The following is a 24,364-nucleotide window of genomic DNA, read 5'->3' as shown; positions in this document are numbered from 1 at the left end:
TGGTTTGTATGTGACACCGCTGTGAAATAGGTTTGTGAAGTCATTTCTTTGTTAATGAGTAGCACACGATTGTTTTACTTTGTCAAGATGGCCGCCAGTTCGAATCACTTCCATGGTAACATCGCGTCGTGCAACCCAGCATTTTTTTCATAATGTGGGTTCGATGTAGATGTGTCGCCGTTGTCGTTGATGGACGGGATGTAAAAAAAGTGTTTGTTTTTTTCTTGTAAGATATTAAAGGGCGGCAGTCGTCGCGCCGCGTCCTGTTCTATATGGGACTCATAGCGACGTATACAACGCGTGTAAAATACATTGTTTATTTACATGAAATTCGAACACGCGCTGCGCGACGACCACCGTGCTTTAATAGTATATCAGATTATTATTATGTCTTAGAGAGCTTGAATTCTAGCATACAGGTGTTGTTTGAAGTGTTCGTTTATTTTTTTTTAATTTAAGTTTAAATTGTATGATCAGATGAGTTTCTAGTAAAATCTTTTGTACATCTGACTCGAGTTTGGTAACTTTTTTTTTGGGATCGCAGTTTTCACTCAGGATGAGCTCAATATACATCAAAGTGTTCAGACTGCAACATTTTGCAACCGCACGAACATTCCATGTTTTCATGAATATATTTAACGTAACTACAAAGCCGTATTTTCAATTCATTGTTGACTGGGGCGTGATCTTGTAAATGAAGAACACAAGTCCGTATGATCTATGTTTTGCTGTGTTGATAATCGTTGCCTGGTTGATCATTGTACTCTAAGTTCAAGTCACAGTCTTTGAATCCCGCCTTTCAATTTGTATAGTTGGGCAAGCAATTGTATGTAAGTATTGCAACGATTGACGACAGTGAAAGCATGATCTGGTTTAATGATTGTTCATTTGTTTATGTGTTACCATGAAAACAGTTCAACTAAATTATATGCACAGGTAAAAAAAAAGGAAAATCGAAGAATGGAACGGCAACATTGCAGCACGAGACACTGTTTTGCTAACAAACATAGCTACATTATGCAATGGTCACATCATGAGCAATATAGCTATATTATTAGCAAAACAGTAACAAGCTGAATGTCTTTTCAATGGTAAAATGTGCGGTCACGTAAATAATCGATCTGCCATTTTTTTATCTGTGCATATCATATCGGGTGAATACTGGGGTGATGTGAACGAATTAAAGTGTGATTGATTGTAATTCAACGGGAAATCAGACATCTAAGAAAATCAGAAATCTACGGCGACCACAGTTGCGAATGACAGATCAATACACATTTGTTTTTATGTCTGTACTGTTATTTATGGTGGAGTACCGGTCTATCAAATACGAAATTTCTAACAATAACACGAATTCCAAACTGTGTATATACATCATTGTCGGGTGTGCGCATGTCTGTGATTAGCCATGGAAGAATGCGGTAGGTTAAATCCCAACCGTCATATGAATTGTTACTGGTGCCCCTTATATTTATAAACTTATTGTGCACACACGTTTTTTGTGAGTCACATTCTGTTAATTCCACAATTCCCCAAGTTCATCTAGAGTTCACTTTAGTGATTGAAAGTACACTGACAATACCTATAACCGCTGCTTCTATTATGACTCCCCAATACACCAATAATACCTATAACCGCGATGTCTCATATGACTCCCCAATACACCAATAATACCTATAACCGCGATGTCTCATATGACTTCCCACGTTGTCATGATTACATATTTGTGCTAGTTAATGCACTGCAGGTTAAGCTCCGTCGGTTTCCGCTCAAGGGAAACAGCATATCTCTGACCAGAAATCTAAAATACTATATTTTAGTTCTACGTTGTTTCACAAATTAAACTCGACAATGACAATGACAGCGTTACATTTAAGTGTATAAATGGCATGGTACAACAGGAAAAATAAAGCAAAAACAGATCGCGCGACTGTATAAATAAATCGACACTCGGTCGTATTGCCATGTTATATATCGGTGAGGACACATGAGATACATATACCTATACCGGAGATGCATATACAAACTCCAGATACAGTCGAGTCACGAAGGTACTTGTTATGCAAAAATGACATAGTTTAACATATGATCCAACCTGAATTAGGGGTCATTTAAAATAATTAGGGGCGAGGCTAAACAAAAATTCAACTACACACCGAGAGAAAAAAAATCGGTTGATACATTCAAGATAAATAAGAATGTACATACAAGACAATGTGAAAAAATACACTGGTCACACTCTTCCAGCCACCCCCACGATTTCAAATGGTTGACCCCTTAAATAAAGAATGATACTGTAATTGATAGTTCTAACATGGCTACGTGCCCTCCACCAATCAGATCGCCGGATTCACGATTTATATTCTCTGCATAAATTGAGAGAAGTTAGCCAGAACATGGCTTTGTCAGCTTATCTTGATTGGCAGGAGATCGTCAAAAGAACACACATGATTGGTTAATCTAACGCAACATTTTATTATTGGAGGGCGCATTGCCATGTTAGAAGTCGGTTATAAAATGTATAAAGGGCGTGTCATTTTATAACCAAACCAACAACTCAGCGCGAGACATATCCAGGGGCATGCTTGATGAAAAAGGACATTGTTGCTATAAACATGTTCAATGAATTAGGTCAAACACTTTGTTTTGAACTATAACTAGACAGTAGCAAAAATCATAAATATTGTCGAGCACGTTAACTGCATATCCAAGGGTGGTGTTGGTTGAATAAGGTAGATCTAGGAAATGTACTTGAAGTGATACCCACAGGTTCATGGTAAATTATAACGAGCGCGTGTCGACGTGTCATGGATGCAACGAGAGACACTTGACTAGCACAACTGTAGAGGGCGGAGTTTATTAAAAAAAGAAAATCTGAACAAATGTGTGAGCAGCATAAAATATGCCAAGGAACTTTACCAGAATGACCACGAAGTTGTCACCTGACGAGGCTATGAGCCTTTGTTTGGTGGTGAATCTTTTGTGTACGTCCCTTTCATAAACACATCTTATTCAAAAAAATGATAACACGTTTTCATCATGATACCCAAACGCCCTCAGCCGGCCGCTTTGAAAAGATGGTGGTAGTGCGTCTTCCAAATTCCAAATTGATATTATCGGGATTTATTAATTATCTTTACTGGTTCAATGAATATTCACGAGATACGTTTAATTTTTTTGTAACTTCTACTGTAATAGTCTAGCTATGATTCAAAGCTATACATTTTGTTACACCATCAGTTGCCCAGCAGGAAACGTAGACGTAGACCACTATCATAATATATGTTCTGAGTCTATTTCCTACAAGAGCTTTAAAAAAGCTAAAAAATGTGCTAATTATACTAATTAGGTTAATTTTTAACCAAAACATCTATGTACAAAGTTTCATGTAAATGAGTCAATGAGTAGTTTTTTTATATATATCAGTGTAACAGTCATGGGACAGTTAAAAATTATCATGCAAACTAGATAGTTAATATGCATAAATCTAATGCAAAAGCTAATCAAAGCTGCGCATTAGTTCAGAGTATCTATCTAAGTTTCGTTGAAAACAACGTATGGTTCTTGAGATATCCGTGGGGCAGGCGGACACACACGTGCATACACACACGCACCGATCATGCACACTCACATGCCTTCACGTCGTACCATCGTTGTAACGACAAACATTGGATTAATTTTTAAAATAGTTGAATTAACTTTTAATATAGTTGCGATATGAACTCGATTAAAACGCGTTCTTTATATAAGGTTGCGTTTTTATTGAAGTTTAATTAAACTCAATTACAATGCAATACAAGGTAGAATTGCGTTTTAATTAAGTTTAATTAAACAAAACTTGAATATCCAGTTTGGGTAGTAGTGTGACCTGTGCTCTGCGACAAGATGTTGGTGAAACACCTTCTTCAAGTGAGGTCCTAAAGACTTAAAACAAGTCAGGCCCTAACACTAGCCAGAAATGTTTGTAAAACTCCCCTGGCAGGCCATCGATACCAGGGGTTTTACCATTTGCCAGGAGTTTTACACCTTTAGTAAGTTCATCACAGGTTAGTAGTGAGTCACATTTGTCTTTGTTTTTAGTCGAAAGTTGCGGAAGCCCCTCTAACAAAACATTTTGACAGTGGGTGGAAACAGGGTCTGGTGAAAAGAGATCTGTATAGAACGGTTTGGCAATTTTGTACATTTTTGGGGGATCATCAGTGACAGTGCCATCTTGACTTTGGAGTTGGGAAATGACCTTTTTGCCGCCTTTATGTTTTTCAAGGTCAAGGTAAAAAGACGATGGAGTGTCATTTTCGTTTAACACTTGATGGCGCGCTCTGATCGCCGCCCCTTTTGTTCCATACCGGACCATATTTTCCAACAATTCTTTTTTTTTCATTTAACGCCTGTTCAAGTACAGGGTTATTATTTGCTTTTTTTTTCCAGATCTGCAATTTCATTGAGTAAGTTATGTTTAACTGTACGGTGATTACAACTAAGTTTTGAAGTGTATTGTCTTGTAAGTAGCTGAATGTTACGTTTGCCTGTATCCCACCATAACTGAATTGACTGGATTCGAGACTTTTGCTTACGCCATGACAACCAGTATTGTTAGAGTATATCACACTATTCTTCATCGTCCAGAAGACGAACATTGAAGGACCACACTGGGTTGCGGTTTGATATGTTTTTGAGTGATAGTGTGAGAGTTACAGGACAGTGATCAGAAAACTGGTAATGTGAATGAATTGTTGCTTGGTTATTCTAGACGCCACTGATTTCGACACGAAAAACATATCTAATCTGGAGTGCGTGTCATTACGGCTCCATGTATATTGTTTTGAACCTGTATTGGCGTGCCTCCATGCATCAGTCAGTTTAAATGTTTTTATAACATTGCACAGAAATTCTGAAGAAGGTCGGTGTGGCTCTGGATTATTACACCTGTCCATAGTGGGATCCATAGTACAGTTAAAATCACCTGCCATGATGACAGTGTCCGTGTTCAAACCATTTAATAAAGTTTAGAACAACGTTAAACATTTCAACCTTTCAGTCCCACTAGTTGGTACATACATATTTATTAAGTGAACAGAATTACTAACCAGCTCCGCATGAACATGCAATAAATGACCAGCCAATAAATTATTCACAGAGAAGACATTGACCTTTGACCTTGGATTAATCAAGATTATGACACCAGAAGAGTGTGAATTGTCATGGGAAAAAAACATTGGTCCTCGCCATACATCTTGCCATCTACCTTCATCGGAAGGTAATGTATGCGTCTCCTGTAGAAAGTAGACATTGCTTGGATGGTTTAATTTAAGAAAGTTAAAAACTTGATAGCGTTTGTACGCATCACGACAACCTCTTATATTCCAGGTACTTGCTTTGATATTAGCCATAAAAGATAGTAAGATAATGCACACATAGATACTACCCATTATATATTTACAATGTATTTTATTAGTGAGACAATGATATATCGTTTAATTATGTTTAACTGGTTGTTTCTTACCTCGTGCAGTGGAAAGACCCCGTTTCGTGTTTATTACGTTGGTCCTTCAGGTGAGTCAATTTCATTATTTTCACCATCCTTAATATGTTTCCACAGCCTGGCCGTCAGTCGCTGTACACGTATTTTCTCTCTCGAAGGGATATCTTTGTTTTTGCGGAAATGATTGAGTGAGCGCACTAAAAGGTGCAGATCAGGACAGAACTTTGTAGCATACTCCACCAGTCGTTTTCAGCTATATGAATCTTTTAGAAAGGACGTAATCTTATCGTCCTCTAATAATCTGTCTTCGTCACCAAACAACTCTGACAGATCAGACATTTCAGAGGAGACTGATCAAACTTAGTCTGTATCGTCCTGTGCTTCAGTTGTAGAGGCATGACCCTTATTAAAAACGTCAAGTGAGACAGCCCCCGCGAAAGAAAAAGGAAGAGAAGGGGTTGAGGGGCGGGGTCGTACCACCTCCTCATCAGTAATACATGTAGACATGGGTTGAGTTTCTAATAAAGGAGTTGAGCACTCAACACTAGTGCGTTGACCTGATTGCGTTTTCATAGCAGCGCCATTGTCTTCAGGTAAGGAGGTGTCTGTGACATCCACGTTTCCATTGTTTTCGGTTTCTTTGTTTGTTTTTGCCTGTTCAGCTGCTTCAACGGTTGTTTTTATTACTGTTTATAGTAGTTATTTCATTAGAATCACCGATTCCATTTTGTACGTCATCGGAATTTATATTACCATTTTCAGTAGTGGTCATTTCATTTATTATACCGATTTTATTTTGTACATCGTTTTCCGTGATCTGTGTTTCCATATGGTTTTCATTACCATTATTTGTTTCAGTCTCATTAATTAAATGCGTTCCTGTTTCAGAACGGTTTTGTGTTACAGAGATAGTATTTTGATTTACAGATGGTGGATTTTCTTGCAAAGTGGTGCGGTCAATATTGTTTGGACAATTCCGCTGAATATGTTTTTACGAAGGAATTCATGGCATATCGGCTCATCAGTAGAAAGGTAAATTCTATAGGTCCGTTCTTTATGAACAACAAGAAACATACCTTCAAGCTTGCTTTGATCAGTGATAACGTAAACTTGTCTTGGAAAAGACAAAATGTGACGAAGCTCAGGTTTCTTCAAACCCAGTGGTATCAATCGTATAGCTTACAATTTTACCATATTTTTTCAACTGCTCTTCAAGTAAAGTATTAGGAATAAATGGCGGTACTCCAGAAAGTTCAACCTTGGTCGCTGGTTTCATCAGTGGCTCTACATAAACAAAAGTGTCACCAATGTATGTAATCCCAGACGCACACACCTGTTCCACTGTTTGAACAGAATCCAAAAAAACAATAACATTACCATTAGCTCTCCAGGCAGCAAAAATTTTTTTCTGCCCCTACTATTTTGGAAATGGAATCAACGTAGGTTTTAATTGAAACCTCGCTCACCGACTCGCATTTGACACCATGATTTCGAGTCAAACTCAAAAGCGGTTTTACCCTGCCGGCAGCCATCTTGCTTGTTGACGTGGCAGACCACGACACCAGCACCAAAAAGAGAAAAGCAAAGTAAGAGGCAGATGTATGCCTAAAACGCCAAAAACAACAACCAAATAAACCACAGGATATTTACGAATAGCTATGTACAAAAATATAGACTTACTGACTTTGTAAAAAACTGTGTTTTTAGCGGTTTTTCAGGAGCTCGATGTACGTACGTCTGGAGTAGAGAACATACATACATACAGACACACTAACCACACTGCTTCACACACAGGAGTAAAAAAAAACAATACTTGGCTTTAGCTAAATAGATCAACAGTTAAACTTTACATGAGTATTGCCCACATACAAAACAAGTGGTCACTACTGAATTCAATAAACTACGAATAAACATTAATACAGGACTAATGGAGATCTACGACATGCTTTCCCTTACCGCTGACCACGGTCCCTCAACTGTGACTGTGTGCTAAAAAAGTATTAACTTACTCTAATTAATTCTATAGATTCAGACGGTTCTCAGTTGATTAATCGATGCCCGTATTCCAGACAAGATTTGATTTGGTCTCCGAGGCATTAGCCAAGTTGTAAAGCATTGATTGACTGACTTCTCTGAACTACCGAACAACTAAATGTTTAAATGTAGAAACGAATTGTTTTATGGATATTTGCTTGTGAGACTATATGATACAACAAATATATTCATTCGGTCAACTCATTCAATTTGAGGAAATACATCACAACTTACACTAAACATGGGATTCAAATCCGTGATCACGTCAGAGAAATGAATGATGTAATGATTTACAGTAAGTACATTTATTTCAAAAGAATAACGCAAGTGAAAATAAAACAGCACTGATGACAGCAGTAATGACAATTAAAAATTTTAACTTAAATACAAATTTACAAATTCATGCGGAATTGAACATCGTCATATTTAACCCACGTGATAAACCTCCCCATATGTTTGTATATACATATGCCAACCAATAAAAATAAATCGAATTTATTTCGGTAAAGGTGCAAAGATTCCAGTCACATTCCGTGAACTGTAAAATAAATCGCAGTATCTTTTTATAATTCTGAAGTGAATGGTGCTCCGACACAAACTAACTCTTACCAGTGATTATTCTGATAATATTAAACATCTTGGTTGTGATCAATCACAAGACTATTGTGTAAATTGATGATCATTTTGTAATACAATGTAGGTGATTGTCCGTTCACTGCGGGATCTCGTTGGAAAAATCACGTGAAAAACGCAGAACGAACATACGCATCTGCTGAAAAAAACCCGAACAATTTGATTTTGAATTTAAAATATTTCTTTATAGCTCAATTTTAAAATGCCGGTCTCAGAGAAATGAGTACTAAGAAAACTTTACTTTATTAAAAATTTCATCATACATATATATATATAGCACATTATTAAACGTGGAATACCTTCAAAATACTTTCGCGGTTTGGTGCCACCACGACGCTTTGACCTTTGTCTTGTTTTTACGTTCGATTTCGCGCATAAGGTGGGATCTCGCAGTGAGTGGGGAATGGTTTATTAGCGTCGTTATAAAAACACCATTTTATTATTTGTATACAGTATATAAAACACCCCATACATTAAAACCACGTGTTAAAAAATCAATACGACAACTTTACAAACATCGCATAATTTGATATTTAAAATCACAACAATAAAACTATTTTCAAAGCGATTGCAGAAATGCTGGGTTATGGGTTCACGCTGTGGTTGCCTCTTTAAAATTCTACTGACCCGCTGAATATATTGTAGTGCCTTCACAGTTGTTATATTGTATCACGATGCAGATGATACTTGTTTCCGATTATTACATTGTGTCTCATGTTCTGTAAAAAACAAGTCATTGTCAATGACACGTCCCCGTTCCGTTCATATTTGAGTGACATATACATTCAAAGCAGATCATGACCGAAATGCACCTGCATATGTACAACACATTGTGCTAAATCTGAACAAAATCCATCCATGCATGACTGAGATCCGGTTCTGGAATTGTGAAAATACGTGATTTTGATGCATTTTCGGCCTTAAAATGGCCATCATTTCGCTATTGTTAAGCAGATCATAAAACAAAGGCACATATCTATTTGTGACATGATGTACCATGTGTGTGTGAAGTTTGAACTTGATCAATCCAGACATGTCTTGGATACGGATCCAGAACTGAATTCTTTAACAAAATGGCCGCCAGTCGGCCATTTCAAACTTGATCCGAAAAAAAAAAGACGTGCATCAAGGTCCTATTATGTTTAATGTATGTACCAAATTTGAACAAAATCCATCCATGCATAACTGAGATACGGGTCCGGAATGGTGAAAATGTGCGATTTCAATGCATTTTCGGCCTTAAAGCGGCCTCCATTTGGCTATCGTTAATGAGATCATGAAACAAATGCACATACATATTTGTGACATGATGTACCTTGTGTGTGTGAAGTTTGAACTCGATCAATCCAAGCATGTCTCGGATACGGATCCAGAACTGAATTCTTTAAAACAAAATGGCCGCCAGTCGGCTATTTCGAACTTGATCCGGAAAAAAAAATGACGTGCATCAAGGTCCTATTATGTTTAATGTATGTACCAAATTTGAATGAAATCCATCCATGCATAACTGAGATCCATGTCCGGAATGGTGAAAATGTGCGATTTCAATGCATTTTCGGCCTTAAAGTGGCCGCCATTTGGCTATCGTTAATGAGATCATGAAACAAATGCACATACATATTTGTGACATGATGTACCTTGTGTGTGTGAAGTTTGAACTTGATCAATCCAGACATGTCTCGGATACGGATCCAGAACTGAATTCTTTAAAACAAAATGGCCGCCAGTCGGCCATTTCGAACTTGATCCGAAAAAAAAAATGACGTGCATCAAGGTCCTATTATGTTTAATGTATGTACCAAATTTGAATGAAATCCGTCCATGCATAACTGAGATCCGGGTCCGGAATGGTGAAAATGTGTGATTTCAATGCATTTTCGACCTTAAAGCGGCCGCCATTTGGCTATCGTTAATGAGATCATGAAACAAATGCACATACATATTTGTGACATGATGTACCTTGTGTGTGTGAAGTTTGAACTCGATCAATCCAAGCATGTCTCAGATACGGATCCAGAACTGAATTCTTTAAAACAAAATGGCCGCCAGTCGGCTATTTCGAACCCGATCCAAAAAAAAAAAGACGTGCATCAAGGTCCTATTATGTTTAATGTATGTACCAAATTTAAACAAAATCTGTCCATGCATAACTGAGATCCGGGTCCGGAATGGTGAAAATGTGCGATTTTGATGCATTTTCGGCCTTAAAATGGCCGCTATTCGGCTATCGTTAATCGGATCATGAAAAAAATGCATGTGCATATGTCCCATATAATGTGTGATGTATGAGTGAAGTTTGAACTTAATCGGTCCATGCATGTTCGAGATACAGGTGATCACGGACGCACGGACGCACGGATGCACGGACGCACGGACGCACGGACGCACACAGGGCAAACCATAAGTCCCCGTTTTCGGACTACGTCCGAACGGGGACTAAAAATAGACATTGTTTGTAATACATATCTAATTACACAATTGTGCAAAACTGCTCCACTTTTTTTAACTCCCCACACAGAATGTATAAGATAGATGTGCATAATTTCCATTTACACAGAATTGTTTTCTGGCTCAAAATACAGTCCGTATGGTCTGTATACTCACCAAGTCGGTTTGTTGGCAAAACTGCTATTTATTAATGTGTCTACAATTTGAAATTGAAAATTAAAAAAAATTGAAGCAAATTTTCAAATTTAATTTTCTGGTTGAACACTTTCAGTATAATATAATACACCTTTATTTTCAGTCACTTTTTATAAGTCTATTGTTGTGATGAAAATCAAATAAACGAATGACCACCAGGTGCACCTCTAGGTGAATTAATTTCATAAGTATAAATGTTTGTTTTGTTGTGTAGCAAAATATTGGTGTTTTATAAATCCTGTGCATCGTTTTCAACATTTGGAATTCGACATTTTGCCCTAATCGTAAGTTCATTAACGAATTATACAATAATCGAATGGCGACATGCCACGTATTTCAGAGGGCAACAATTTCTAAAGTGCAAATGTTTGTTTTGTTGTAATAAATAAAATAGCAAAATATTGGTGTTTTAGAAAACCTGTGCATCGTTTTCAACGTTTTTTCTCTCTTTAGAATTCAACACTTTGTCCTAATCTCAAGTTTGTTAACGCATTATACAATTGAATAAACGAATGCCACCATGTGTCACGTATTACGATTTCTGAAACATGCCAATTAAGGAACAACTTTCGAAACAATATATGCCCTGTATGCAGATAAGCCAAACACAAGCACCTATTTCAGAAAAAAAATGAAGGGGGGTGGAAAAAGTATATGCAGAATATTTTACGTTGAAAACCATATTATAGGTATGCCTTGTTTATACTTACTGTGACTAAATAGAGGTTGTGCAGCCATGGGGAGGACGTGTCTGTTTTCTGTAAGTCACACAGCCAGCAATTATCCCAATAGTAATCACGATAACTCCCACGCAGCACGCGATAATGAAGCCTGCCATTGAGGTGCCTTAGAATGTATAGGAATTAATTATTTAGGTTTGTTTATATGTACATGTGTATATATAACAGTAATAATTGAAACAATAATAGAATAGTGAGCAAGATAACAACAAACATATCATTATATTCTAGGGCGAATGTTGAATAAGAAGTTTCCACTCTTACTGTCATGTCACCATTAGGTTCATAAATTTCAATTGGCGACTGAAATCGTGTTCTATTTGTTTTTTATATAAGCTTACCAAACTGCATATGGTATGTAAACTTTAAACCTTAGATTATGAGGTTATTACGAGGATACCTCAAAGTATGCACGAAGACGGTACAGCGGGATTATCGATCGACGCGCAGCGGACGTCGATGCGACGGCGTACTGTCTGAGTGCATACTTTGAGGTATTCTCGTAATAACCTTATTATTATACATCTTTTCCTTCCAAGGATACATCATGGGAATGCGGAAATCCAAAAAGTTTAGAACAGAATCTGCGAACTTCTTTGTATGGAGTCTGATCCAACCCTGGTAGCAGGCATGTCTGTTTCTATTAATAGAGGACGCTTACGCGCGTAATCATTCCATATTTGGAATTCGCATTTCTTTATATGGTAAGATGAAAATACCCCGTAAAATACCACAAAATTACGGCACGCTGTACCTTATGGCGTTACGGTGATAGATGTATAATATATATATATATATATATATATATTGTTCGATACAAATTGATGAAGGTTACACGCCTTGTAAATATCATTGTACTATTGTCTTCCTAATAGTGATACTATTGTAAGGTATTTATAATACTAATAATGAATCCAACACATGCTATTTTAATACCGAGTTTCATAAAGCGTGATGCAACTTTTCACTTACCTGGCGAATGATTGTTATCCCCGGTGTCCGAGTCCGCATAATTATATGAGGAATCCCAAACATCATCTCTGTACATTGCAGTATATCTGATTCTGAATCCTTTACGTGTCATTGAGCCATCACTATGGAAATGTAAAGTCATCGATTTTCCGGATGAGGAAACAAGAAATCCCTGTGCATATCCAGAGTAGGATGCAATCGGTGAAGCTGACGTGCTAGAACCATCATATATGTAAAGGTAATCAGAGCTCTCTTCAGTGGAAAACTCATCGGCTCGTAACTGGTAAATAAGAGATATATATATATATATATATATATATATATATATATATATATATATATATATATATATATATATATATATATATATATATATATATATATGTTTTAATACAGCAGATGTTTTGATCCATAGTGACACCCCAAACATTGCATGTTTAAGCTACTTTTATCGTTTGCTTTCATTATACCTGTATAAAATAACGGTGTAGTGTTAAAGGCCTGTAGTCACGTAACTCGTCGTGTTCGATCCAATACCACAGATACAACATTAGTAAAATAAAATATTACACATCATTCGAATAATAAAGTCGAAATAAGTCAATAATTGCAAAAACAATGTAATTACATTAGTATTGACATAAACACATAACTACGAAATAATGAAATAATAACTGATCGAGGTAATTTTGGTGGTATTCTCACCCCATATCATACTGAACATTCATTATAAATGCAGTACATTTTCATTCTCATTTTGTTAACATGGTACATTCTTTATTTCTGCTTATTTGTATAAAAATGTATAATATAACGGGGAATTGTTGCAGTAGTATGAATATGTCACGTGGCATGCGCTGGTAACTGGGAAGGATGGCCCTAATTACTTGGTCGACCAAAATCTAAATTGATTGATAGGGTTGTTTGTATAACACCAGTTTGAAGTACGTCCTCAGCGGTATATGGATTTAGTGCTGCGCTTATTAATTATCCGTAGGTCGGAAGGTGTTCTTTTAAGGGCTGTGGTCGTCACGTCGAGTCCTATGTGATATAGGATTCATAGCGACGTAAACAACGCGTGTAAAATATATTGTTTGTTGATGTGAAATTGTTGACTGCGTGACGACCATCACCCTACAAAATATACGCACGTGTGACCGAGCCTCTTGAACACTACACATCATGTTTAGAACGTACAACCCACATTTTTAATTACCTCTATAACCTTATCATAATCACGAATTGTGATGCGATAGTAGCAGTCTTGGTCATTAGGATAATCATCAGGATAATTGGGCGAAGTAATTACACCGATATCAGCAGTGTGAACCATTGTGTCACAGTACTGTGTTAGTGGCAGAGGTGGACTCAGAGTAGCAGGCGTGGATAACAACATCTCGGTTGCCCAGTAACGTGCAATAAACCCACGATTCACTACCGAAGAGTCAGTTGTGAATGACACTGTCATGCTTGGGCCGGACGACGACATCAGACCTGGTATATATGTATCCGAGTATGTACCAAGAAGTATATCATATTCATCGTAGACACTGACCATGTCGTAATCAGATTCCGTTGCAAAATCGGAAAATTCCAACTGGAGAAAAAAATGATATATGTAGGTTTAAAGCGGGAGAGCCGTCACCTGCGCATGCGCGGGAATTTAGTCCCAAGCGATGATAGCACGCTAAGAACGCAAAGGCTCATTGATAGACGCTTGTTTGTAAACACACTATGGCCACTTGACGCATGCGTAGGTGACGATTCCCCCGCTTTAAATATTAACAATTCACAACAATTTGATCCATTAACAACACGAATTGAACGAATATGTGGAGTTTGTCACCGTGAGTCGTGATGTTTTTTTATATACGCATCGATTCAGAAGACTAGATAATATAGAGTATAGTAAGCTAACTTACCTGTAATTTTTTTTCATGAGATACACTTATGCTATAATTGCACTCCAAATCGTTCGCATAGTTTCCTGGATAGTTTGGTGATTTTATAATTCCGTACTCTCCGTAGAAATTCCCACCACATTCCACAGTTTCTCTTCTCTCTATTAAATATTCATATTTATGGATTGAACATATTATTTAATGGAAAGTATTCTGTGCTTCTATGTCATTTATGTAACGAAGGTTTCCATTGCAGCAATGGCGACTGTTCACGTTTTCTTCTGATAACAAGAATGATTCAGACCACTCACCAAAGACTACTATACTATGGCGTATCTTATATAAGTAGGGCTAAATAAATAAGGTAAAACATCACGTGGGTTGCAGACTCTTTCTACAAGCGCCTTCTAACAACAGATGAACGGGCGTAATAGATTAACGAGCGCGTGCCGGATATGGGGGTCATTTACACATCCATGCGTGATATAGTTTTTCCGGCTGTACCATGAACCAATCGACGTCACAAGAATAAAATTGCTTTCTTAACCGCCCTCAGCGTTGAAATTGGGACAGGGTACCAGACTACCCAGGCTCGCTACTTCCGGGAAAGTGGTATATTTTATAGATTTTACATAATCCTCGCATCCTCGATAGAGGGCGCGATTTATTGAAAGCGTTATTGCATGTAAATCATGTCTTACCTTTACCAAGTTGCTGTGATTCAGCATGGCATGTTACCAGTGACATCACACATAGAGTGAAAAGCTGAACGAATCGACCGTCAGTCATCGCAATTACACTATGTTTGCAGGAGCCTAAATAATTAAAACAGACGCAATATTTTCTAATAATAATTGCAATGGTTCACATAACAGTAAAAATGTCACAGACACGACATACAAAACATTACAAAAATAGTTTAGTACAGGGAATGATGATTCCAACAACCGTGCCAACGCACTGTGTTTCGTTCAAGACATTTTTTTTCAATAGATTTCTTTTCTTTGACAATCTTTATAAAATAATCAAGAGAAGGCGTCACATTTGTAAAGCGGCAGATATATAAAACATATTTACCTATTAAAATAAGATGGTTTAATAGCATACATTTTTGGGGGGAATCCAAAGACAATACGTTCACAGCTTAGAACAATATTATCACTTCCTGGTATAGCCCCCAATAGTTTTGAAATAATTTCCAAAACGAAATTGTGGTTGTATATTCCCAGAAGAGATGTTCAATTGTTCCTTTTTGTTTACAATATTTACAACGATTGTCCAATCGGATTTTATTTTGGAAAAGATAATTGTTGGTTGCCAAAATTGAAAAATGTGCAGTTTTTCTCCGTTGTACGCCAATTTCCAGATACATCTCCAACCAATTGTATCACTCGCATACACAGTTGCTTTATATTTAGACATGGATATTGGCGTTTCAAAACGTTTTTCAACTAATAACTAATCTCTCTTGTTTTACCACCAACAACTGTATCATTTATTTTTTTAGTTAAATTCGCATTGATATTTCCAGCAACTAATTTGGACTTCCAATAAGCTGGAATTGCATGCAGAATAGCATTAAAAGTCACAAAATCTGTCTTAATTGTGTATTTCTCTATAAATTGTTCATATGACATAAAATTACCATCTGTATTTAATAAATGTTGTATGCATTTTACCCCATTATTTAGCCAGTGTAAATAACACACTGGTTTTCCACCAATTAAAATGTATCTATTATTCCGCAGTATTTCTGATTTCTGACCTCATTTAAATTACTGGGTGGGCCATGACAGAATGCTAGTAGTTCATACCAAAAACTTAAAATTTCAGAATAAAAAGCTGGTAAAGAAAAAAAAAGATTAAAGCGTGGTAGTCACCGCGCTGCGCATGTGCGAGATATATGGGTCTCATATAAACAAAGATGGCGATTTTGACTGTTGCGCAGATCAACGAGTACGAACTGACACGTTTCCAAGTTGTAATTAGGTAATTTTCAAGTGATTGGAAGGTATCGAAGGAGTAACCGGCGGTAATCAGTGCAAGTCGCGCCCAGGTCAAACCTCGTACTTGTGATTTCCATTTGAAGAGCGCATTGGATTGTGGGGAAATCAACGTTTATCAACACAAATGTCGAACATGCGCAGTGCGACGACTACCGCGCTTTCAGATTAGATGGGGCAGCTCATTAACATTAACCAATCATAATCGATTCCCGGGCCGCTGCAGATCAACAGCTACATTATTTGCCTTAATCAAGGTGATTGACAGATAGAATAACGTCATGAAATTACCAACCAATTGCAAGTCGCAGGACCTTCGTCAGAGGTTGGTGAGTGAAATGTTTGGAGAATCTTTGATCGGATCTTTGACGTACATCCCGAAGATGGAATGACATCGACTCCGCACTGTCTTTGAGGTAAAAAATGGAAATTGGCCAAGTTCTGGAGATAGATTATTAGATAGTGGTCAGGATACATCGACACAGAACGATCGAATTAACAAACACATGCGTGACATTTAAAAACCTCGCGATTTGACGTTTCCATGGAGATACACCCCGCAAGCTGGGTTCTTGGTGCCTTGGTCACGTACGGGCCTCAAATGAATGCCTCCGGCATTTCTCAAACGTATTACATTAAATAATTTTAGTTGTAAAACAAACATTAGGCCAGTGGGACTGTGGAGAATCTACACATCTTAGTAACTGTACGTTTTAAAGTGGAGGGGTGCTCACCCGCGCACGCGCGGGATTGACGACAACAACGCAGGCTAAAAACACAAAGGCTCATGGGTAGACGCTTGTTTGTAAACAACTGAACGACACACTTAGGCTCAATCTCCAATTCCAAACAGTTCGATACGTGTTACTTGTCATTACGCAAAGCACAAAGACCTATGGAAGGAGATTAGCCCAATCTCCTGTGCAGAGTTCTATTTCTACGAATATATCTCGGCCACCATGCGATCTTATACTCGTCGTTGATTGGTCGATGCGTCACATTGTTACTACTTTCAAAGACGCCCATCAGAAAAGTGCACGCGTTAATTCTGGCTGTTTTCAAAGTGAGAGCTCATTTTCTTTACTTTTCGTAGCACAAACGACGAGTTTTTTTTATTTCTTTATTCCGCACTATATGGCTACCGGCCTAAAGTACTGTTACATTTCAAAACTTAAATTACACACGGTCGCTTTAAAATTACAAGATACAAATACTTCAAATTATACTTCTATTTAAACAAATATTTACCCAAATAAAATATATGAGTTAGTACTCTGTAGCAATGCAATGAATTTCATCTTGGTTGGTGGTGAAAAATAATATTTTGGTAGAATGTTGTGCTTCATATTTTGGACAAACCATAGTAAAATGGTATTCGTCCTCTGTGACCCTACAACCAAATGAACATAACCTTTGGTCACGTGGAATACGCAATGTTCTACCATTTTCAATTTCTAGGGGATGACAGGAAATTCTAAGTCTAGTTATAGCACATGAATAGATAGGAGTAGCCAACGAAATAGCATCAAGATATCTTTCACATATTAAATCTTGTTTAAACATGCAATACGTTTGAAGCTTTACATTTGTATTAATTTCTGCACACCAATTCTGTCTAGATATATCAAATATATCTTCTTTTAAATTCACTGAAGAACATCTCGCTATTATCAATTCTTTGTTCATACCATACATGTCCATAACCAGATGTATATAACATATTTTTTACCTCTAAAGCCCAACACCTAGACCCCCCTTCTGCCCTATTGTATAGATAATTATAACATTCCTTTAAAATAGCTGAGCCGCCCTCTTGAATCAGTTTCAGCCAAAATCTTACCATTTCAATATTAACATAAACTCTAACTGAGTGTCTTCCTAATTCACCCCTTACTGCAGCATTGGAAGCGTTGAAACTAACTCTCAATAGAAATTTACAAAACTTATTTTGTACTTTTTCTATGTCAGCTATTACACCCCGCATTCCACACACACAACTACCATATAACAAAATTGGCAATATTTTACAGTCAAATACTTTGCATGCAAGATCAGGCTGCAGTCCCCCAACCCCATAATGTTTTTTTCCAAACAAAATAGTGCTTTATTAGCTCGCTCCGAGATATCTTTCTGTGTTTGAAACCATTTCCCCGAACTCGAAAAAACTATGCCTAAATAACTATATTTTGCTACAATTTCAATTTCTTTACCCCTCATAAAAAAACATTTTTCATATTTTTTCAGACGACCCCCTTCTCGGAAAACAATGATTTTTTATTTCTTCAGATTAATATTAAGTCTCCATTTTAGACAATAATCTACTAAGTTATAAAGTAATCTTTGTAATCTAAAAGGTGTGCTGCTGAACAACACCAAATCGTCCGGATATAACAAATAAAAAAGTTTTAAAGTATTTATATACACAACGGATTCCTGTCCTTGTTGGAGGGCACTCTTAAGGTCATTTATATAAAAGCAAAACAGTAAAGGTGATATAACAGAACCCTGCTGCAGCCCAACATTAATATGGAAAAATTCAGTAACTCCTATTGGATTTTTCACAGCAGCCTTAATATTTTGATACATAGAATAAAGTTATTTAAACAGTTTCCCCTTAATCCCAATTGTTGACAACTTATAAAATAATGAACAATTGTGTACACTATAATATGCCTTTTCATAGTCAATAAAGGCACAATAGAATCTAGCTCCAAGAGTATAAACATAATTTTCTACAATGGTATAGACAGTGGCGGATCCAGAGGGGGAGGGGGCAGGGGGCCATGCCCCCCCCCAAACTCATGACGGTTCATATCATCTGGATTACGCATAGCTTCTCTGCGATTTTCGCTCCGTATATCTTAAGCGAAGCTTGGCCCCCCAATACATTTTGCTGGATCCGCCACTGGGTATAGAGAACAAAAATATTATTCAAAGTTGATTTACCTTTTTGAAATCCACTTTGTTCCTCAATTATTTTATTATATCGATTCAACCAATTACTTAACCTATCACTGAGAATACTTGTGTATACTTTACTTATAGTATTCAAAAGCATTATACTTCGATGGTTTGCTGGGTCATCCCTGCAACCCTTTTTGTACACTGGGGAAATTAATCCCCTACTCCACTCTATAGGAAACACCCCTTGATCAAAAACTTTGTTATATAGAATGTACAACAGATCACAGATGTCTAAAGGTGCAAATTTCTAAAACTCTGGGCCAGGTGATTTATTAGCCTTCAGTTTGTCCAAATTTTTCTTCACCTCTGTCATAGTAATTGGTTGTTTAAATTCTGCTAATTCCAAATCTACATCAGGTATACCAATATCCTCTATATCTAAATCAGTCTTATAATCTTATGATATTTGATTGATGAGTAAAAATCATTGTAATATTCATTTTTCTCAAGAACCGGGTTAAACAAATTAGTAAAATAATGTGACCATTCCTCCATAGTAATATTTTCTGAAACATTAATTTTCATCTAAAATTTATGAGAGTTTTCTGTTTGGACAGGTTAATTAGTTCGTCCCTTCTGAGCTTTTGAAATTTTGCTTTTTTCTCTTTAATGAGTTTTTGTTTAGATAGAAGGTAATATTAAAGACTGTTCTGACTTTTTGTATGACTATAGTGATTAAGCGCTTTACTGACTGCGCGTTTGATGATTAGTCATTCTTTATCAAACCAAAAATTTCGAAAACATTCATTTGACTGTTTTGACTTGCACACCATATCTTTTATACAAGTATAAATCATACTAGTTAATTTAGTAGCTGTATTAGGGGGAATTTCTTCTCCTCTGAGTTTCTCCACATGTGTCAGGGGGAATCTCGTATCGTCTCTATATCCTTGAGGTACGGGATCGGGAAAGTCACTTAAACTTTACAGTCAAATAGACGCACACAACAAAATACGTTTCAGCTGTCGTCTTAGTCAGTCAGTCGAGCACTCTATAAGACACAGCGCCCTGGGGAAAAGTACCCAAGACTATCGCAAGGCTGACCCAAGACTAGTCCAAGACTACGTCTCAAGACTGCCTCAAGACTCTCCTAGACTGCGTCTCTTCTCGTGTACTCGCCAAGACCAACTAAAACAACTTTATTCACTTTCAAAACCTTAACCAATTACAAAGCAGTTTAAAAACTCTAGGGCGTAACCTTCAATCATACAGCCAATCACACTAAGTACTGAACACGTCATATTTTTTGATTAATCGTTCACTATATTAATAACTGTGAATATCAACTGTCAGAAATAGTAGTCCGAATAGCGAGTTCTGTCCAGGACCTCACATGGGCCAAAAAGATGACAGACATAACACAGCCATTCGCTAGTAATCAGCTAATTAAGTCGATCAACAGATACGTACAAACAATTTCATCATGCATCCCTTCACTAAAACTGAGCCATGCCTCCAGGCATTGCACGTTCATAAATCAAAGATACCGTCAGCTATTCATCGTCATACGGGTTAAACACAATACTAATAAAAGGTATAAATCAAAAGAGTAAAACACACTGATTAAAATACAATAATTATAAGTCTAAATACAATGGTTATAAAGTCACAAATACTAACGACTATAAATCAAAAAACAAGGGAAAGGCTACCAATCGACTCACTTTTCTCAAAACGGTCCGCTGATGTAACCCTTCGCTGCACTGTCTCTCGTTACTAAGGTTACAAACTCTATATCAAAAGGTCAACAACAAAAACTAAGGCGTGGCTGTGTAACCAAGCGATCGGCCAATCGCGGCCGTCGACAGCACGATCACGTGATTACCAGGGATGCGTCTCTCGGTTAAATCATTGTAAGCGGTAACTAATAAACAATGAATAAACAAGCTATTAATCAAACTCCTTTCATATACGCTTATAAACTTCAACTGAACTCACAAGTCGTTAATCTAAACGAAACTCATATGGCGTGGAAACAGAATGCAAAGACAAAGCTATCATAACACATTACTCCTCTGGCAATTAAGACGGGAAAAGGCTAAAACGATAGACACTACTAAGTCACATATAATCCTGTCAATCATGAACAAAAGCTTGCGTTATCAAACAATACATATATAGGCGCCCCACACTCTCATTTCAAAAAGACATTAAAAAACGTTACAAAGGTGCTCTCAACTCAAAAAGCGTCAGAAGTATTTCGAAAACAACACGTAAACAACAACAACTCTTAAAACGTTGGTATCTCTGTACTCGACAAATTTCAAAACTCTTAAAAACACGTGGGGGCATCATTCCTCCCGTCATATTCCGTACTCATAAACTCATTAAAACACCATAAAACTTCACAAAACTCATAACACTGTGTTGCAAATACTTGTCCACTGAAACGCGTTTAATTCGTTATAAAGGACCTCGCACGTCACTAAATATCAGTTCAAAACAAAGATCTAGGCGCTTACATAACATACAATTCAACATCACAAAAAAACACGGTAAAAACGATAGGAAAAGCAAGCAAGAAATACGTTACATACTAAACAATAGTGTTGGGATTCTGAAAAAGAGTTCAACGCCTCGAGTTACAGTGTCCGTTACAGTGTCCAGTGAGAGGTTCTCTAAGCAATACACAGATAGCTAAAGTTCTAATCAAAGTCTAAGCGTCTCATCTCTTGTCGTCTCGTTAGTCCGGGTCGTTCTTTTTCATCATCTTGTCTTTAATGTCGCTCAATTAACCTTGATTATACAGTCCTATCCGATACTCGTCCTTTCTAAGGGGTTCCGAAGTCTTCATGTCTTCAGCATTGTTCATCGGTGCCATACAGTTAACAGCGTTAGTCGTCAAGCGCGTTTTTGTCTCTGCCATCGAGCTGCTAGTTCGGTTCGCAAAAAAGACACACCTTCGCCATTTCACTTTTCTTCACAGGATGTCAATGTGTGTTAAATACCTGCCCAAGGGTTCTCACACCACGTATCAGGGGGAAATTCTTCTCCTCTGAGTTTCTCCACACGTGTCAGAGGGGAATCTCGTATCGTCTCTATATCTCGTCCCCTTGAGGTACAGGTTCGGGAAAGTCACTTAAACTTTACAGTCAAATAGACGCACACAACAAAATACGTTTCAGCTTTCGTCTTAGTCGGTCAGTTGAGCACTTTATAAGACACAGCGCCCTGGGGAAAAGTACCCAAGACTATCGCAAGGCTGACCCAAGACTAGTCCAAGACTACGTCTCAAGACTGCCTCAAGACTCTCCTAGACTGCGTCTTTTCTCGTGTACTCGCCAAGACCAACTAAAACAACTTTATTCACTTTCAAAACCTTAACCAATTACAAAGCAGTTTAAAAACTCTAGGGCGTAACCTTCAATCATACAGCCAATCACACTAAGTACTGAACATGTAATATTTTTTGATTAATCGTTCACTACATTAATAACTGCGAATACTAACTGTCAGAAATAGTAGTCCGAATAGCGACGATTACATCGTAATTAGTTCCAAATCACTGAGTCAAGTTCCATCCAGGATCTCACATGGGCCAAAACGATGACAGACATAACACAGCCATACGCTAGTAATCAGCTAATTAAGTCGATCAACAGAGGTAACCACTGCCTGTTTATTTAAACACGAGAAGACTAACAACTGTATTTATGTGGTATGTTTTTTATGTCTGGTATTTCAACGTACGTCTTGTCAGCTGTCTTGTCACGGTTGCAGTATGCTACGTATATGGTGTACGAGTCGAAACAACGACTTAGTATATTATTTTATTTATAACACCCACATGCAAGTTATTTTCACAGTTCTGTCACAAGGTTGAATTCTCGTACATAAATGATACAAAATAAAACATAAACTTACCTGTTGAATGCACACACTAACTCTCTCTCTCTCTGGTGGCGGTACAAGGAAGTAATTAAAATATCACGAGTCTAGGGGGTCTTTGTGACGTATGTACTTCAATAAAGGAATTATACTATACGTGAAATTCGAACGTATGCTGCACAACAACTTTAGCGGTATGATCCGTGATAACGGTTTGCATAATTAAGTGGCCACTTATCCGTTATACGCATGCGTGCAACATTTGCTTACGTGAAATTCGAACGTATGTTGTATGACAACTTTAGCGATAAGATCCGTGATCATGGTTAGTGATGGAGATATTTCAGTCTATAAAAGGTTATCGTTAAAAAGTACGCTCATAAAAATCACATCTCGTTGGAAATATTGACCCCAAATTTGCATAATTAAGTGGCCACTTATCCGTTGTTCTTAAGTAGTTGAAAACAACACCACAATAATAAGGAACAATCAGTTGCCAAGAGAATTATTTATTTATTTCATCTCCATGGTGATTGACCAAAAGGAGAGAATTCTGTGACATTGTGATGCTCTAACACAAAAGCTTGTTGACCCAGTTTCGTTCGTTTGATTATCACGGAATTTATTGAAGTGTATCCATGATAATTGTAAATCAAATCTGACAACTTCTCTATTCATTGCAAATCCATCAAATTAAAATTGTTGATACAGTTTTGCTGTCGCCACAAAGATAAAGTGAAATACATAGCATGTACATGTAAAGTTGATGTCCATTTACAATGTTAGTCGGTTGTCATATCATTCAACAATATATATATAGAGAGAGAATATACACCATATCGTGATGCACCTGTAGAGTAATTAGAGATAGGAATACACTATAACGATGTCCTAGACGTTATGATATGAAAGAATAAAAATCAGAACTGCCATGAAAAATTGCAAGTCGCCGAGTATTTGATTCGATCAGTGTGCACGATTGATACGCCAACCACTACACCAACCAATCGACTCCATTGGTCATGAAGCAAACCGGGTACAATGTAAAGCTGACCAATGGGGTTCACTAGAAAACTATATATTTAAAAAGCTCGAACAATGAACTTTAAAATGTATTTTCAAAGTAAAAAATACTTTTGTTTCGCTAGCCGAAAATGCAAAAAT

At 37.2% G+C, this 24,364-nt stretch overlaps 1 protein-coding gene across 1 annotated transcript; it reads right to left on the bottom strand.

Moving 5' to 3' along the window:
* Positions 1–7,805: 7,805 nt before the first annotated feature.
* On the bottom strand, positions 7,806–23,293 carry LOC102804723 (procollagen C-endopeptidase enhancer 2-like). Its single transcript, XM_085500400.1, has 7 exons — positions 23,237–23,293; positions 15,107–15,220; positions 14,427–14,566; positions 13,721–14,101; positions 12,505–12,784; positions 11,503–11,638; positions 7,806–8,868 (listed from the first exon to the last, which is right to left on the bottom strand). The coding sequence occupies exons 2-6, from the start codon at positions 15,192–15,194 to the stop codon at positions 11,508–11,510; spliced, it is 1,020 nt and encodes a 339-aa protein (XP_085356526.1). The 5' UTR covers positions 15,195–15,220; positions 23,237–23,293; the 3' UTR covers positions 7,806–8,868; positions 11,503–11,507.
* Positions 23,294–24,364: the final 1,071 nt, after the last annotated feature.

Source organism: Saccoglossus kowalevskii, chromosome 6 (assembly GCF_978046115.1).
Source record: "Saccoglossus kowalevskii chromosome 6, keSacKowa6.1, whole genome shotgun sequence".
Classification (NCBI taxonomy): domain Eukaryota; kingdom Metazoa; phylum Hemichordata; class Enteropneusta; family Harrimaniidae; genus Saccoglossus; species Saccoglossus kowalevskii.
Note: the sequence above shows the minus strand (reverse complement) of the source record. Positions and strands in the feature narration are given on the sequence as shown.